At 35.8% G+C, this 16,519-nt stretch overlaps 2 protein-coding genes and 1 non-coding gene across 3 annotated transcripts in view; 1 reads left to right on the top strand and 2 right to left on the bottom strand.

The window, feature by feature from the left end:
- LOC764545 (dynactin subunit 2) overlaps positions 1-45 on the top strand; it is a 13,237-nt gene extending 13,192 nt beyond the window's left edge. The window contains exon 13 of the mRNA XM_030990201.1: positions 1-45. This exon is cut by the window's left edge and continues 2,346 nt beyond it. The gene's annotated coding sequence lies outside the window, so the exon portion shown is untranslated.
- Positions 46-1,030: 985 nt separating this feature from the next.
- On the bottom strand, positions 1,031-6,636 carry LOC580957 (60S ribosomal protein L27). The gene is made up of 5 exons (XM_011678787.2): positions 6,609-6,636; positions 4,904-4,992; positions 4,107-4,276; positions 2,391-2,501; positions 1,031-1,204 (listed from the first exon to the last, which is right to left on the bottom strand). The coding sequence occupies exons 2-5, from the start codon at positions 4,982-4,984 to the stop codon at positions 1,156-1,158; spliced, it is 411 nt and encodes a 136-aa protein (XP_011677089.1). The 5' UTR covers positions 4,985-4,992; positions 6,609-6,636; the 3' UTR covers positions 1,031-1,155.
- LOC115926247 lies at positions 2,800-2,871 on the bottom strand. Its single transcript, XR_004065041.1, has one exon. It is a non-coding gene; the product is annotated as a small nucleolar RNA SNORD61 (small nucleolar RNA).
- Positions 6,637-16,519: the final 9,883 nt, after the last annotated feature.

The following is a 16,519-nucleotide window of genomic DNA, read 5'->3' as shown; positions in this document are numbered from 1 at the left end:
TGATAAGAAATATTAAAAGATTAATCAAAATTTGTGCAAACAGAATTTGACTTGTACATGGGTTTTGTTTTGTATCATTTAGTATTATTTATTGACAAAGTTGCAAATTTGGGTTGATGATGACTTAAAAACTCAATTTATTTTTAAATCTATTTGCTCTATCTTGGTAAATCACTGATCCATTCCCTCACATGTTTATGCTTTCATTAAAACCAACGAACATCAGCATACATGCCAACATTTGAAAATCAGAAATCTGTACAAATTATGCTATTTAAAAAAAAAAGAGGAACAATCCTAACTCTCCTATTCAATACTACAGACAAATTTGTACAGGAAGAGGAACACCTGCATTAAAATGATAATTATCTTCTCCCAAAAAGAGGAATGTTCCTCTTTAATCTGAACAGTTGGCATGTATGCATCAGGCTGGACTTCCCTCTCAACATCATCATCCTCACATCTCTCATATTCTCCAAATTTATTTGTACAAGTGTCTTATTCTGTAAAACAAAATACAATGATTGTTGAAATCGTCACATTTGACTGGCCTTAAGCAGATTTATCATAAATCTATGGCATTAGTTTGACAAGTTTCATGAAACATGGCCAAGATTCACACTGTGGTGTGAGTGTAGAGAGACAAGGGCAGGGATATTTCAGAAGGGGGGAGGGGGCATTGGAATTATGACTTTGCAATACAGGGCTGGAGGATGATAGCACCGTTCCATCTCACGTTACTGGACATATTTCCTATTGTTGTACAGTGTTAACCATTATTTATGCAACGACTCGTTCCCTCATACACATCAAGTGTAAAATCAGGACTTCCACTCAAGTTCCACAATTGCCAAATTATCTCTGCATGATCTTAATCATATCATTGCCTCGACCTATTGCATATTTGGACCAATCGTGGAAGTCCAAGATTTTACACCATCCAGCACTTTTCATCACACATCCATATCTCCAACATGGTTTCTTTCTTTCTAGGACCACACTGAAATCAAACTCCTTCAGAGACACGATCTTGGGTTTGGCATCATTGCCAGATTTCATTTTTTAATCGCAGGCCTATTGACGAATGTGTGGAAATATGTGAGCAGTCCATATAATGTACAGCATGAGTGGGGATGTTGGGAGTCCATTGTTTCTTCAGAATCGCAGCTTCTGGAAGAACCACTTGTTCTTGCCAGTCTTGTACCTTGAAAGAAAGAAATATGGAAAAAAAGAAAGAAAAGAAAATGTGTGTTAATAATTCATACAGGAAAATGCACATTTCATTTGCACAGGATAGAGACACATAAGAAAATGGGCCAACCTGGATTACTAGTAGGGCTGTGCACAACAGTGTAATGAGGTACCCGAGTACACTCCCAGGCTCACAGGAGAATACTCGAGTATTCGGACGCCATGTTTTTTATAATTTTTTTTGAATTTTTTTGAATTTTTTTGAATTTTTTTGAATTTTTTTGATTTTTTTTTAATTTTTGGATTTTTGGATTTTTTCCCTTTTTTTTCATTTTTTGCCACTACCATACCACTCGGCAGTTTCTCAGGTCCCTCGCGCAGCTCGCTGAAAACGCATGCAACTTTACTTTGAGTTGCAGTTGAAGGCGCCGATTTAATAAGAATAATAACAGTAAACAATGCTGTTTTAAAAACCAAAGATGGCAGAATAATCCATTTTCCTCCAAGTCCAAACAGAAATCTGGACATTTGGTCCCAGTTTCTGAAAGGTGAGTTTGACAGTGCTTGAGTTTGGAAACATTTTTACCGACGGTACCATGCCAGCGGATGCTGCTCTCCCTGGCACGGGTAAGCGTGGGCCTGGACATTTTTTTTTTTTTGCGGCCGAATATTCGGGTACAAGAAATCGTACCCGAGTAGTTGTCAACCGTGCGGGTACTCGAGCATTCGACTACCCGTCGCAGCCTTAATTACTAGTAATAATAATAATAATAATAATATGGATATTTATATAGCGCCGGTATCTGCCAGATCTAAATAAATCACACAATGAATCAGTTTTTTCTGAATGCAACCTCTTTCAATACAAGATGTTATCACATCTATTCATGCTTAACCATACAGTAGCATCATATACAAAGTTCGATAACTGGCCTTCAGTTCTTTGGAATTTTACATTTATTCAATGAAAATTAAAAAAACAAAATGAAATATGATTTCAATATACAACTAAGCTTGACAGCACAAAAAAAACAAAAAACACTTTCTTTACACTTCAAGTTACGCTGCAAACCAAGTCTGATTGACTTATTCTTCACTGTAATGTAAGTTTTGTTAATTTTGTGGGTCGGTCTCCATGGTCTACCAGTGGTATTACACTACTGACCGACCTAATTATAAAGAAAGACAACAATGCTTACCTCTCGACAAACTTTCCCTTGATTTCCCTCTTGGCTTTACGCTTGAGGGTAGGGTCCTTGAATGATTCCTTGTTGACCACTTGCTTGTCAATGTTCACATCAACGGAGTACCTGCAATTAAAATAATAAACTAATGTTAAATACTTCAAAACCATTACAAAAAAAACTCAGCTTGCAGTTCTAACGTACTGTTAAAAAAAAAAAAAATAGATGGATTATATACTGCGCATTTGAAAATGATGCCTCCACCATAGAGCGATATTACAAATAAAACTCTGGTCTCATATGAATATCAATTAAAAAACTAACTGTATAAATAGCGACTGTATATATGGATATTTCTATTGAAAAAAACATTTGTCAACTAGCATCTTTAATAACTTTGTACTGCCAACATAAATGCAATCAGACATTCAGAACTTCTTAGAGGTATTTCAAATATTCCTCATGAATAATATCAGTCAAAGAAAGTCATCCTTATGTCTGTAAATCACACTATCTAGCAAATGTGTATTTTAATATAGATGGAATACTAGATGGACTATGAAAATGATGCCTCCGCCATAGACAATTTTACAAACCAGAACGGAGGCAATTTTTAAAATTCAAGTTTGATTGTAATCCATTTACAGGTTCTCAGAATATCATGATTATAAGCTGTTTTTCAATTAAATGTATGATCCTAAATTGTAATCAGTTCATTGGCTTTGCAAGATACATGCATGTTCTAACTTTGATGGTAATCCATCGATCAGTTCTAATGATAACGCGATCACAAGCTATTTTTGCAAATATGAGCACCATGACCTTTGACTTTCGACCTCGTGACCCCAAAATCTACTAAGTTCATTGGCTCTGCAAGATACATACATGGCCAAGATTGGCGGCAATCCCATCAATCTGTTCTTGAGATAACGCGATCAACGCGATAACGGATGGACAACCCGAAAACATAACAAAAAAACTGTCTGGTCTCCAACAGCCCTGTTTAGTGTCAGCTTGAACATTATTATGTTTTGTTCATAGCTCTTCAGGATTTGCTTAAGTGAAAAATCAGATTCTCTCATCTCAAGGTTTTATCATTTTAATATCAATTTATTTGCAACCAATGGAATTCTTGAACACAGCTCTGTTTCTTAGAGCAGCTTTCCACATTTTCACTGCTCACCACACTCATTCAAGGCAGGAATTTGTTTATCCTTGGTCCACAGCTAGTATGGTCTAGTAGGCATCCAAGGGGGAGGTTGAGAGGACCAACGCATGCACAAATCATCAGAATCATGGTACCCTACTACTACCCTTGACAGGGGGATCCCCCACCCCTCGCCCACAATTTCTCTCTCTAGTCCTCTTTGCTTGGTAATGGTACCACAGAGAGTGTTATACACCAGAAAGAACATGCTTGTGCAGAACTGAACATTAACTAAAAGAAGATAATGTTCTGCAACATTAAGAAGAGACCCGACAAAAAATAAAAACTCAGTTGACAACATAATGGCAGAGCTGCAACCTTGTGCAACCAAAAAAAGGAACCATGATGGCAAAAAAAAAGGAATTCATTAAATTGAAACTTACAACCAGGCGTGATACACTTCCAATGCAGAAATGTCCCTTCCTCATGCCAATATTTTCATATTAGGACCTATAGTCAATGTACAAGTAGGTAGTTTTTTGTTTTTGTTTTGGGGGTAATGGTGCTACTGAAGGGTAACTAACCTGGTTGGCATGAGATGGTTGTAGTTGAAGAGCTTGACGAAGGTCTTGATCCTGGATCGCCTCTTGATCTTCTTCTTGCTCATGTCCTTGGTCACCTTGCGTGGGTAACGGTCAATGCCGGCCACAAGGGCATGGCTGTATGGACGGTCAGAGCTCCCATCATCGTGATTCTGAGGGAGGGGGAAAATAACATGGTTCGATTAGAAATGGTCAAGACACTTTGTGATCGGACATTCACTCCAGGGTTTATATTTTGTCAAAACACAAACAAAAATTCAGGGTTAAGACTTATTCAGATACCAGCAAAGAGACAACGCTGTTTTTTTTTTTAAAGTGTAAATAAGTGGCAACTGCGCCCCCCCAAAAGACTTGCGCATATTCACTGAACTCTATGCTATAAAGATACAGAGGTGTGAATCGTATTACACTTTAGTTTACTTCATTATAAAAAATTTCCTGCGTCATATATCTGAATAGGCCTTTAGCGGTGTGATTCGATTTCAGGTCATGCTTAGGGTTAGGAATAGTTGGTTTCACATATACATTTAGAAATAAGACAAATGTGGAAATAGGAGCAATCGTCGGCACAGCATGCGGTCGTACAATCATAAACTTTTGTCATCATTAATTAAACAAACACATCTCTTTTCATCACTGACCCCACAAAAACGTTGGTCAAGCAAAAATATCTTGTGAGACAAAATACATCTTCAACATTGTAAAGGGTGAAAAACTAGGAAATAAGGTTCTTAAGTTTGTATGTAGTGTTATTCTTTATGTGTTTTTAGAGAAATTACCTTGACAATTACTGCCTTGCGTCCAGCGTATCGTCCTGAAAGGACAAGGACCACACGGCCCGACTTCATGAACTTCCCCATGGTTGCGTCTACAGGAAAGACAAAATAACAAAATGGCATATCGGTGATTATTATTGCAAACTTCAGAAAACAGATTTTAAGAACACAAAAGTATGAGGGTAAAAGGGGGGGGGGGGGCCCACTTTAAGACAATATCAATTTTGTTAAAACTCTTTATTCCAGAATTATTTTCATCTCTTATTAAAATCATAGAATTACATTTTATTACCAATTTAAGGAAAATCCTGAACAGAAATAAAGATTTGCCATGGCAAAATCAATTTTCATTTCAGAAATTTTGACAATGCATGTACAAAGTCAAAGGGGAGTAGGCGTTTGCGCTTGTCGATCAAAAACATGGCAGCTTTTAATAGCATCGAGAGCCCGACATGCAATATGGCAGAATTCCGTTTCCGCCATTTCAGAAAAGGACGTTGCAATACATACGGAGCTATTGCAAGTGCGCTGTAGCAGAACTGAACATAGCACCTCCAAACCAAACGCAAAGGCCTGGTTGGGATGCTCGGCAGAGAAATTTCCATGTTTTCGCAAGCTAATTAACTTGTCATTTTGTACCTAATTTTCATGTCATGATTGCTCATTCCACATTTACTTTTGTAATACTTTCCTCCTTTACAAATGATGCTCCAACCGAAGTGCAAGAGGTAGATTCTAGGTCTATTTTTACATTACCCTTGCCATGAGGAGCCTCTCGTCCAGTATTCGGTTGAGTTTGTTACTGACCGAATACTGGGCGCGTTACCCTGCATCATGAATGTATCGAGGATCCGAGATTACAGTAGCTAACTTCACGTACGCGCGCGCACCCATAGTACCTCACCGTCGGTATGATACGGTAGATCTATGCAATTGTATTGCGCAGCGGTTTGCCATTAAACCTGTGAGAAAATTTGTCTTCCCCGTTTAGGAAAAATAATACAAAAAAGATAAGAAAATTGACACGAAACATGACAACTTTTAAATCATCATCATGACCATTAATATTTGAACAATTGATGAAGATTAAGTTGATTTTTGATATATTTGAGGAGGGTAGAACTATCTCCACGCGCGCAAGAGTTATGGGTCAAAGTCTGGATATGATTTTGAACTAGCGCCCACGGCCACGGTCCACAACACGACACGTCTCCGGCGCTGGCCAGCCGACTCGGCAAGGGCAAAGCGCAGCTCAACTGACCGGTAGGCCTACGCAGCCTGGCATGTTTGGTTTGAACTTGAAGTTTGTACGGTGAAGAGGGATGAAAGATATTCCCAACTTCTTCAACATTTGTACCATTAGACGTGTCGTCACAAACACATCAAAAACTGGGAAGGATGATCTTTCATAATATATAATCGAGTCATAAACATCGTAGATCCATCATCATGCCACGGCCTAAAAACAACACAACACTATTTCCCATTCACGCATACACACATTCACTTGCATCAATCTAGACGAGACGTCGGACCCATGAAATTCGGACGGTCGTAATATCTATTTAAATACAACTGTTATGTAGAAAACAACGCTACAATGGTGTAAAATATACTTAAATTCGATAATACTTTTTAATTACGTGTATACTTCTCAGATTTCTCGTGATTTACATAGATTTTACATGGCTATATTTTTCATTCGTACCTACTCACGGAGAGCCTAAGTTAAGAGGAAGACTCATTCGAAATGCATTGTGGGATATCAATTTTCAAAGACTGTGGTGTCTTTTATGAGACAAATTTTCGTATCTTCAAATATTTTGGTAATCTGGAGCAAGGGGAAGGTAGGCATACGACGTGATAATAATTCGAAAGAAGAAGAAAAAGAAGAAGGAGAGAGAAAATGTAAAAATAATAATAATAATAATGATGATAAGAACTTGGAAGAAGAGAAAGAAAAAGGAGAGAAAAGAATTAATAATAATAATAAGGAGAATATTGATTGATTGATTGATTTTTATTCGCCAAGCTTCCGATTACAAGAATAACAGATCAAAATTAAGTCGGCTTAAACAGGACCACCACCACCCCCCCCCCCTCCCCCCTGCGTACGCGCCTGCTCAGATGTGACGGGGTGTGTCGCTCATGCAAGCCTCGAAACTCCTACCCATTTTTCGGGATGCAAACACCCGAAAGAATGACATATTTGATATTTTGAAAAAAAACGGATCCATTTTTAATGGTATTTTTGTTAAAAATGGGACCCATGTAACTTTAGGTTTTTTGTGTGAAAAAGTGACCCGAGAGCGGTACACCCCGTACGTCTTAATATGTGAGTACCCCCCCCCCCCCCCCCCGGGGGGGGGGGTCCCGACATACATGTACACAATTATTAAGTTAAAATAGTAATATTTACAGACAGATAAGAAAAACAAACTTATTAAAGATAATAATGATGATAATAATAATAACATTAAAGCTGATGATAGGAATGATAATAAGTAGGCCTACAATAAAAAAAAAAGAGATGAGGAGGAGTGAGAAGAAATCATATGAAAATGTTAGAATTTCTATAAAGTACAAACATATATATACATAATTAAAAAATATGAACCGGCAGAAGAATAACATTCTGTCAGGCTATTTCAATCAACTGTCAATCGCTTCTCTCCTCTGACTCTCCAGTTTTAGGTTTTCCTTTAATTTCCTCTTAAAATGAGCAAAGTTTTTTATTTCCTTTATATCATTAGGAAGGGCATTCCAATGTTTTATGGCAAAGTAATAAAACGAATTCCCAATACTACCTACTATTTCTGGTACGCTGAAGTTGAATCAGATATTTCTTGGATTCTAATCATGTGAGTCAGTAAAGATCGCAGTTGGATCGAAAATGGTGATTCGACCAAGTATGATATATTATGTACGTGACGCAATATGAGTTGTTTTGATCTTTGGCTGACTTCAAGAAAACTCAGGGACGGATCCAGGGGGGGGGGGGGGGGCGGGGCACAGGGGGCACGTGCCCCTCCCCCCGGCCCAAAAAAATATGTTAAAATCAGCCCTAAATTCGCCAAAACTGCACTGAAAAACAGGGACGTGCCCCCCCCGGCCCAAACAAAAAAATATATATTTTTTGTTAAAATGTATTTAAAAAAAAGAAAATAACAATAGCTGACCTAAACCTTACCCCCCCCCCCCCCCCCTGAAACCAGCTTGAGAAAGTTCGCTGTAGCCAACATGAGTTAATTCTTGGACCAGATCAGTCGATGAATCTCACCAATTTGTTCGGTATAATTTTCAACTTCGTGGATCCGCCACTGCGTCTTGCTTTTAAATCCATGTAACATTGATATCGATCTGTACACAAATTTCTGACGAGGATTCGCTTTTTTTTTAAAACTGATTCTACTAAAGATGAAAATGAAATTGCGCTAGCCTACTCAATGCCTAACTATAGTTCACAGATTCCTTTCTCTTGATTACTTGATTATTGTGTGTCATGCACTTTGAATTCAAAATACTTTTTTTAGAATAGTACGTTTAGAACAAAACAAAATGCTTTCTGTTTGCCTCAAGTGTAAAAAAAAATAGCTTATTATTAGTCATCCAATCGACACACGTAGACAGCTGTTCACTGAGCTATTCCTCAAGATATTTTGGATTAGGATTTGAATAAAGTAGTACGCTGAAGAAGGAGAGAGAAAAAATAGTAAGAAGAAGAAGAAAAAGAAGAAGAAGAAGAAGAAGAAGAAGAAGAAGAAGAAGAAGAAGAAGAAGAAGAAGAAGAAGAAGAAGAAGAAGAAGAAGAAGAAGAAGAAGAAGAAGAAGAAGAAGAAGAAGAAAAAGAAGAAGAAGAAGAAGAAGAAGAAAAAGAAGAAGAAAAAGAAGAAGAAGAAGGAGAGAGAAAAAAATAGTAAGAAGAAGAAGAAGAAGAAGAAGAAGAAGAAGAAGAAGAAGAAGAAGAAGAAGAAGAAGAAGAAGAAGAAAAAGAAGAAGAAGAAGAAGAAGGAGAGAGAAAAAATAGTAAGAAGAAAAAGGAAAAGAAGGAGAGAGAAAAATAGTAAGAAGAAAACACGATTTCTTTGTTCTTCGCTTCGTATGTCCACCATCTAACTATAAGCCAAACGTTGCATTTCTATATGTTTGAAGTATTTTCTCATGAAATAATTCTGCTTCTGTTTAATTTATCACGAAACTGGCCTATAATTTCCTTTTTAAGAGGGGTCTCGGCATGACAAAGGAATGCTTAAAAAAAAAGACTACTGAGTACGAGCTCGTCAGGGTTGTCGAAACTGATATTATATAGGGAAAATACAATTAAGGCAGGTCTATAGATTATGAAAATCACAATTTTTCGAGTAACCACAATTCGTAGGCCTATTCAGGCCTAAGTAGACCACTTTGTAATATCTTACCTAATATATTTGACGACGAAATAATCTTGTCATTTTATAACAATAATTATTTTTGCTCCCTCGCAATGCAGAAACTGCCATGTCATTGACATGGACAGGATTCCTAGTACTCAATCTCGCACATGACCAGAATTATAATTTGCTCCTCAAGTTTTGCATGCATGCAAGCTTTATATAGAGTTTTATAGTAATTTTGATAATATGTAATAATGATAATAATAATGATAATAATACTGATGATGATAATAATAATAATAATAATAATAATAATAATAATAATAATAATAATAATAATAATAATAATACTACTACTACTACTACTACTTCTACTACTACTACTAATAATAATACTAATACTAATACTACTACTACTACTACTACTAATAATAATAATAATAATAATAATAATAATTATAATAACGATAATAATAATGATAATAATGACACTATATTATTAATCCCAATGATACTATAAACTATTTATATATTGCTAGTTTTTACAAGCATATATCTTTAAAACTTGTTACCATGTTTGTGCTATTAATTTTTTTTTTGTTTTTTGAATTGAATGAATTGAATTACTACTACTTATGATGATGATGATGATGATGATAATGATAATATGAATAATATGAATAAACATGTTGATACTAATGACATAATATCAATTTTCGTTCCAATGTATATATTCTGTACAGTTTAAATTACAGCCTATATACTTATCTGCAGTGCTTTATGTCTATGACCATAGAGATTTTCTGGTAGCCATGGTTACACAAAGTATGGATTATCATGATAACGCGATGAAGGCTAACTGTAAAATGCATACCAAAATTAAGCTCCTAAAATCTTTTTTTAGTAATTTGAAAAAAGATAGCACAGATACGGTCGCACTAATCCTAAATGGGTGGGTTGTATATTGCGAAGTTGGATTTAATTGATTTGTAATACAATGCGGGATCAAATGGAGTGTTGCAAAGAAATAATGATAAAGAAAAAACATATATATTATTCAATATAATATGTCTTACAAGAAGAATGACTGAAATTATATAAAATTAAATAATCTGTCAAAATTGAAATGTTAGAGAGTAAGCATTATAATACTAAACATGAATTAACTGACCAAGATCATGACCAAACACACATGTTCGTAGTGATGATCGTCGTCGCTGTCATCACATATCATCATCATCAATCGTCGTCATCATCATCATCAACAACAGCAACGGCAACAACGCATTAACAAGATAACAAAGACTTTCTAAAAACTTCAGAATCAATTTCCAACCATAACGCTACACGATCGCGTGATAATTTCAGGGGGAAATGATTTTGTCTATAACTCTGAGATCCGTTTGCGTTCATATTTTTGATTAAATATCTAAAAATGACTTCAACAGGACAATAACAAGACTCTGAAAGAAAACGCATTCGAAACCAATTATTTATGGATTTATTTCGCGACTTCTCTGGGGGAAAAGACAACTACATAATGTTGTATTGTTCAAATGCATGTATTATATTCAGGATGTACTATTTAATGAGAGGCACGGAATATGTGAATTTTACATGAAAGGGTTTCCTTATGATAGTAATATTTGCTTTCTGTTTATTGACATTTTTTTGAAAAGGAAAGAAAACTAAAAATTTATTATACGTGAGGGTATAATGAATTTATTGCAAACATGACGCACATCATGAACGGGTGCTATACACAACTGACATTTTTTTCAATGTTAAAAAGTGCAATTTATTCCTTGTCTGATTATTTCATTCAGTGTGAAATGAATAAAACAAATTTCTATGAAAAGACAAATTCGTTGTCCAAAAGTATAACGTCAGGATGATCTGGAATGGAAATGAGTTCTCGTTGAAAACAAAAAAGAGTATCGTGATCTAATTATCACTCAGCGCATTATGAATATATATTTAGGATGCAATTACTATCAGAGACCCGAGCAAATACTCATATTCCTCTAACTAATACATACAGCTGACTTTCGTCAGACAATCGTCTGTCATTTTTTTTGACGTTCTATACGTTTTATCTCTTCGCCAGTAAATGAATTAAATAAATACAGTCAAATGCACCTGTGCAGAAAGACCACTTGTATACAAAGACCGCAACTTTCATTTCAGCGTTTTTCATTGCAATCTGTACTGAAGGAACCTGCACATAAAGAGCACCTGCACATTAAGGCCTCTTTTCTTGCCTCCCTGAGTAATCTTTAAACACAGGTTTCACTGTATATAGGAAAATAAAAATAACGCTATAACATGCTTTTATTTATTTGTTCTTTCAATACTGCAACTCAAACAACATCGGTGTTGAACAAAACTGCAAAGATATTTCCACAAAAATATAAACAATTTTACATTCATGAATTAACACATGCAAAACATAATATAAGTAAAACTTCTTTAATCTAAAAGTAACAAATAATACAGCGTCGATACCAAAACACTATATTATGTAAAATATAATGTACACGGATATATCACTTTATTTACTCAATCATACAAAAATATTGATTACAAAATTATCACACTTTCTGGCTTTTTTTTTCATTTTTATGATAGCGTAAATAGAGTTTTTTCTTCTTCTGGGAGAACATGAATAAATATGCTACGTGTAAGGTATCGTAAAAAGGTTTGCCTAGCCCGTCATAGAAATAGGAAAATGTCACAAAACATTATAGTTCATTTTGTCTGAAACAAAACGTCTTTTTATCAACAATTTAATAGAAGGGCATTTAACATTTACGTCAATAATGATCCGTTGACATTAAAACAAAACTGTTTTCAATGTTGTTAGTTTGGTCTTGTATACGAATTTATTGCATTGTTTTGCGTTAATTACTGAATTACTGAACCCAAATATATCATGTACATGCTTGTATTGAAACAGAAATGACCAAGCAATCGTCAATCTAATCGAACGCAAATCATAATTCTGCTTTCGATTCCCGTTTCACAAATAATATTCAAAGTTCAGCATTCTTCTTTCATCAAATCCATATATTTTATGAGTCAAGAGAATTATCATATTGTGTGTATACCCTATTAAGAGAAATGCAATAATTACTTTTATTTCAAAGTCAATATCCTTTTCGGTTTTAATCATTGGTCAAGAGTATTCAAGCATATTATGAATATCTAAAGTAAAGAAAATTAAAAAAAAAAAAAACCTATTTGACATAATTTATACAAGAGTATCCAAGCATAGGCCTATATGAATATGAAAAGTGAAGTATAATATAAAAGTAAGCGTAAGCGGACATTTTTTTTTTTTTTGGAGTCCCCTAAAAAATCGCAACGACTCAGCCAGCCGAAAAGTCGCTCAGTGGGGGGGGGGGGTGTAAATTTGCACCCCCCCCTTGAGCGCCAGGGGGGGGGGGGGCCAACCCCCCCCAAAAGGTAAAAATCGCGTGATTTTGCATGATTTCTTTCTCAAGGGGGGGGGGGGGAGGCCGGGCCCCCCGGGCCCCCCCTGGATCCGCCACTGCATGTATTGATTTATACATATATCAGTGCACGTCCAAAATGGAAACGTGTCTGAATAGGCATCCATCCTAAGCGACTAAATATATCATTTGAAGATACTTCAAATCCTTCTCCCAGCCCTACACGTGCAGCTCGTTTTGAACCTTTTGTAATTTAATCGTCTTTGTCTCAGACCAAATCGAGGAACAATAATCAAAATGAGGAAGTACGATGGCATTATACAGAAGTTTTAGAGATCTTATTGAAACATAACTTTTGGCTCGCTTAATTACACTTATATTTCTTTGAGCAGTTTTAATAACTTTTTCCACATGCTCCATCCAACGTAACTCCTTGTCAATCATGACACCTAGGCATTTTGCCACTTTTACTCTTTTCAAACAGCTGCCGTTTAGTGTGACAGAAAAATTATTTACTCCGTTAAGAACTGATCGTGATCCATTACGCATCACATTTGTTTTATCCGCATTAAGAACTAGACGGTTTGTTGTTACCCATGAAAATATGTTTTCCATACCTTTGGTTAGCTTTTGTTCTACTAATGTGACATTACTCCCGCTGACTGTTAGAGTTGTGTCGTCAGCATACATATCAACAATGCCATCATGAATACATTTGGGTGAACTATTTATGTAGCTAGAAAAAAAGGAGTGGCCCTAGAATCGAACCTTGTGGGACTCATAACTTTTGAGGAACTCGAAGTAGCCCCTTTAAAACAAACCATTCTGTTCTCGGTACCTCCAATATTGGGGAAAACGGCGACTACAAAGGGGGACTAGAAGGGGCAGGAAGAAGAAGAAGAGAGAGAGAGACAGAGAGTTGGGAAAGGAAGGGGTGGGGGTAGGTAAACTGAGAGTGAGAGATCGAATAAAGTTCAAAAGGAAACTTAAACAGAGGATGGCACAACTTCACTGCACACCTTTTTCTTCCGCGCTTCAATATCTATATAGAACCAGTGAGATAAACTCTCATCTCCCTGATAAATCTTCCACCGGATCGACACCGAAAGCAATGCCCTCTCAATGACTGGATCTATTTTCACCCCTAGAAACTCCATTAGTATCCCCTCCCCTGGCGTTACTCATTTTTCCGAAGGTTCATAATTCCGAAATTTCCAACACCCCTGGGTCATAATTCCGAGATTGAGAAAGTGTTCCTAATTCCGAATATTATAATGCTTTACTCTCAAGGGCCGGTATTCCGAAAATGCTATAGGGTTCATTACTCCAAATGTTTGTAATTCCGATAATGAAATACGGTTCGTAATTCCGAAGGTTCGTAATTCCGAAGGTTCGTAATCAAATTATGTATCATTTATTATGATCACATATATCAAAGATACACTTACAGACACAGACTGCGTGGTACATCTCTTGCAAGTTCAAGTATACACATAGATGTTATAGTGAGTAATGAATCAAACAAATAAAATATCAATCTTTAATATCCTATTAAAACAAGGTCGTTACTAGTACTGTGCAGACATAATGTAACATTAAGGAGATGGGTTATCCCCGGTTATCATTCAACAATAAATACAAATCAAAGTTCACAAAATAACTCGGAACATTTTCGTCTAGTTGAACTGAATATTAAACCGAATACTAAGGGTAAACCTTGAATACACTATTAGATAAAAATACAACGTTATATAAATATAAAAGAATAATAATCATAACAATAATAACAATAATGAATAATGATAATAATGATAATAATAATAATAATGATTATAATAATAATAATACTGATTAATGATAATAAGGAGTATGGTAAAATTAAGAACAATAATAATAATAATAATAATTAAAATGATAATAACAATGATTATAAGAAGAAGAAGAAGAAGAAGAAGAAGAAGAAGAAGAAAAAAAAAAGAGAAGAAGAAGAAGAAGAAGAAGAAAAAGAGAAGAAGAAGAAAAAAGAGAAGAAGAAGAAGAAGAAGAAGAAGAAGAAGAAGAAGAAATAGAAGAAGTAGAAGAAGTAGAAGAAGAAGAAGAAGAAGAAGAAGAAGAAAAAGAAGAAGAAGAAAAAAGAGAAGAAGAAGAAGAAGAAGGAAAACAAACAGATTAAGGGGTGCCTTCCCCATTCTTTGTACAATAATAAGAATATGCCATTAATTAAAAGGACGCAATCCCGAAGTCTATTAATTTCCAGAGGTCCCCGGATAAGTCAGGTTATAAACAAAATGTATCATTTAATCTTATCTCAATGAGCTGAGTATGAACTAAGACGCGTACCAATGATTGTCAGCAAACAGATGAGAAATATTTGAACTACAACTCCTATTCCACTGCCGCCCCGTGTAGTTTTGTTTTACTACAATTACAGCGGGGCACAATGGGGTGCTGTCCGGAAGAAGAGGAGGGGTGGGGGTAGGCGTAATATCTCTGGTGAAGACCCATGATAATTTGAATTTATTTTCATGGGCCTTAAAGTGACTTGGTAACATTGTTGAAGGTTGATGAAAAAAATTGCTTAATTTGTGTATAAAATGTTACTTACTATATTCCTCCTATTGTACTAACCCTCTGACATGCAAAAAATCCTGAAAAAATTCTTAAACCACGAAGATATCTATGGTTTTCTTTGAAGGAGTCGATGTATGACACTCTCTAACAGTGATTAACAGTAAATTCTCCCAACCATTTTTGAATTTTCCCAACCGTTTTCCCATGAAAACAAGACATAAAACAGGCTATAAAATTTCTGTCAACACTTAAATGTCTGGAATGGAATGTAAAGTCATTGTATTGCTTTGTGACGATTTCCATTCACCTAAAATGTAACTAAATTGTAATAATACAGTTGGAAGAATTAAGGAATCGATCAGATCAGTTTTTCCCAATTTGTACCACGAATGATGGTCCGTTTCCACTCAAAATTTCAGATTATCTTTAATTGTACATCTAGCATTGATTTTCTGTGTTATTCAGGACGGACAAACAAGTTGTAGCCGAATGGCATGCCCCTATCTCTCATCTGAACAATGTTACCAAGGTCCCTTTAAGTGAAGGTTACACAGCGCACATAATAAATCATGGCTACACCACAAGACAGCCACTTTCATATTGATGAATACAATTATTCGGTTTGACTGTCTCCCAGAATATTTAGTAGGCGATTGTTATCTTGCTCTAGTCCTGCTCCCCCCAAAATACTCTCATACATTGAATACAGCATGCTTTCATAGAATGTCCTATTCTTATTCTGGTTAATGAGACAGAATAATATATTAATAGACTGATGTACTATTTGTATTAACGTAAAGAAAATTACAATATATCTTTGGTGGTCATGGTTTATACCCCCCTCCCCCCCAAAAAAAAAAGTCCGATGGAAATGTCTATCTCTCTTTTTATATACTATCCGACAGCCCACGACACCGACAGCCTACTAGACCGACAGCACCCGAGACCGACATCTTACAACATCGTCAAATTATGAGACCGACTGTCCAAAGGCCGACAATGTTATTCACATAAACCCTCGAAATAGTTGTCAGAAGTCCTATGTAAAGCAAAATGTCGGCCTCTGTCTCGTCGAACTTAATTCCTACAACTTTCCAGGAGGTTTAATAAATGAATAAACCAACATTGTCGTGAGCTGTCTGTTTATGAGGCTGTTGGTCTCGAGGGCTGTCAGTTAATGGGTTGTAGCCCTTTGGATGTAATATTCATTCTGTTACTGACTA

This window comes from Strongylocentrotus purpuratus, unplaced genomic scaffold, assembly GCF_000002235.5.
Source record: "Strongylocentrotus purpuratus isolate Spur 01 unplaced genomic scaffold, Spur_5.0 spur5_scaffold_19, whole genome shotgun sequence".
Lineage (NCBI taxonomy): Eukaryota > Metazoa > Echinodermata > Echinoidea > Camarodonta > Strongylocentrotidae > Strongylocentrotus > Strongylocentrotus purpuratus.
This window is presented reverse-complemented; position numbering and strand designations above follow the sequence as displayed.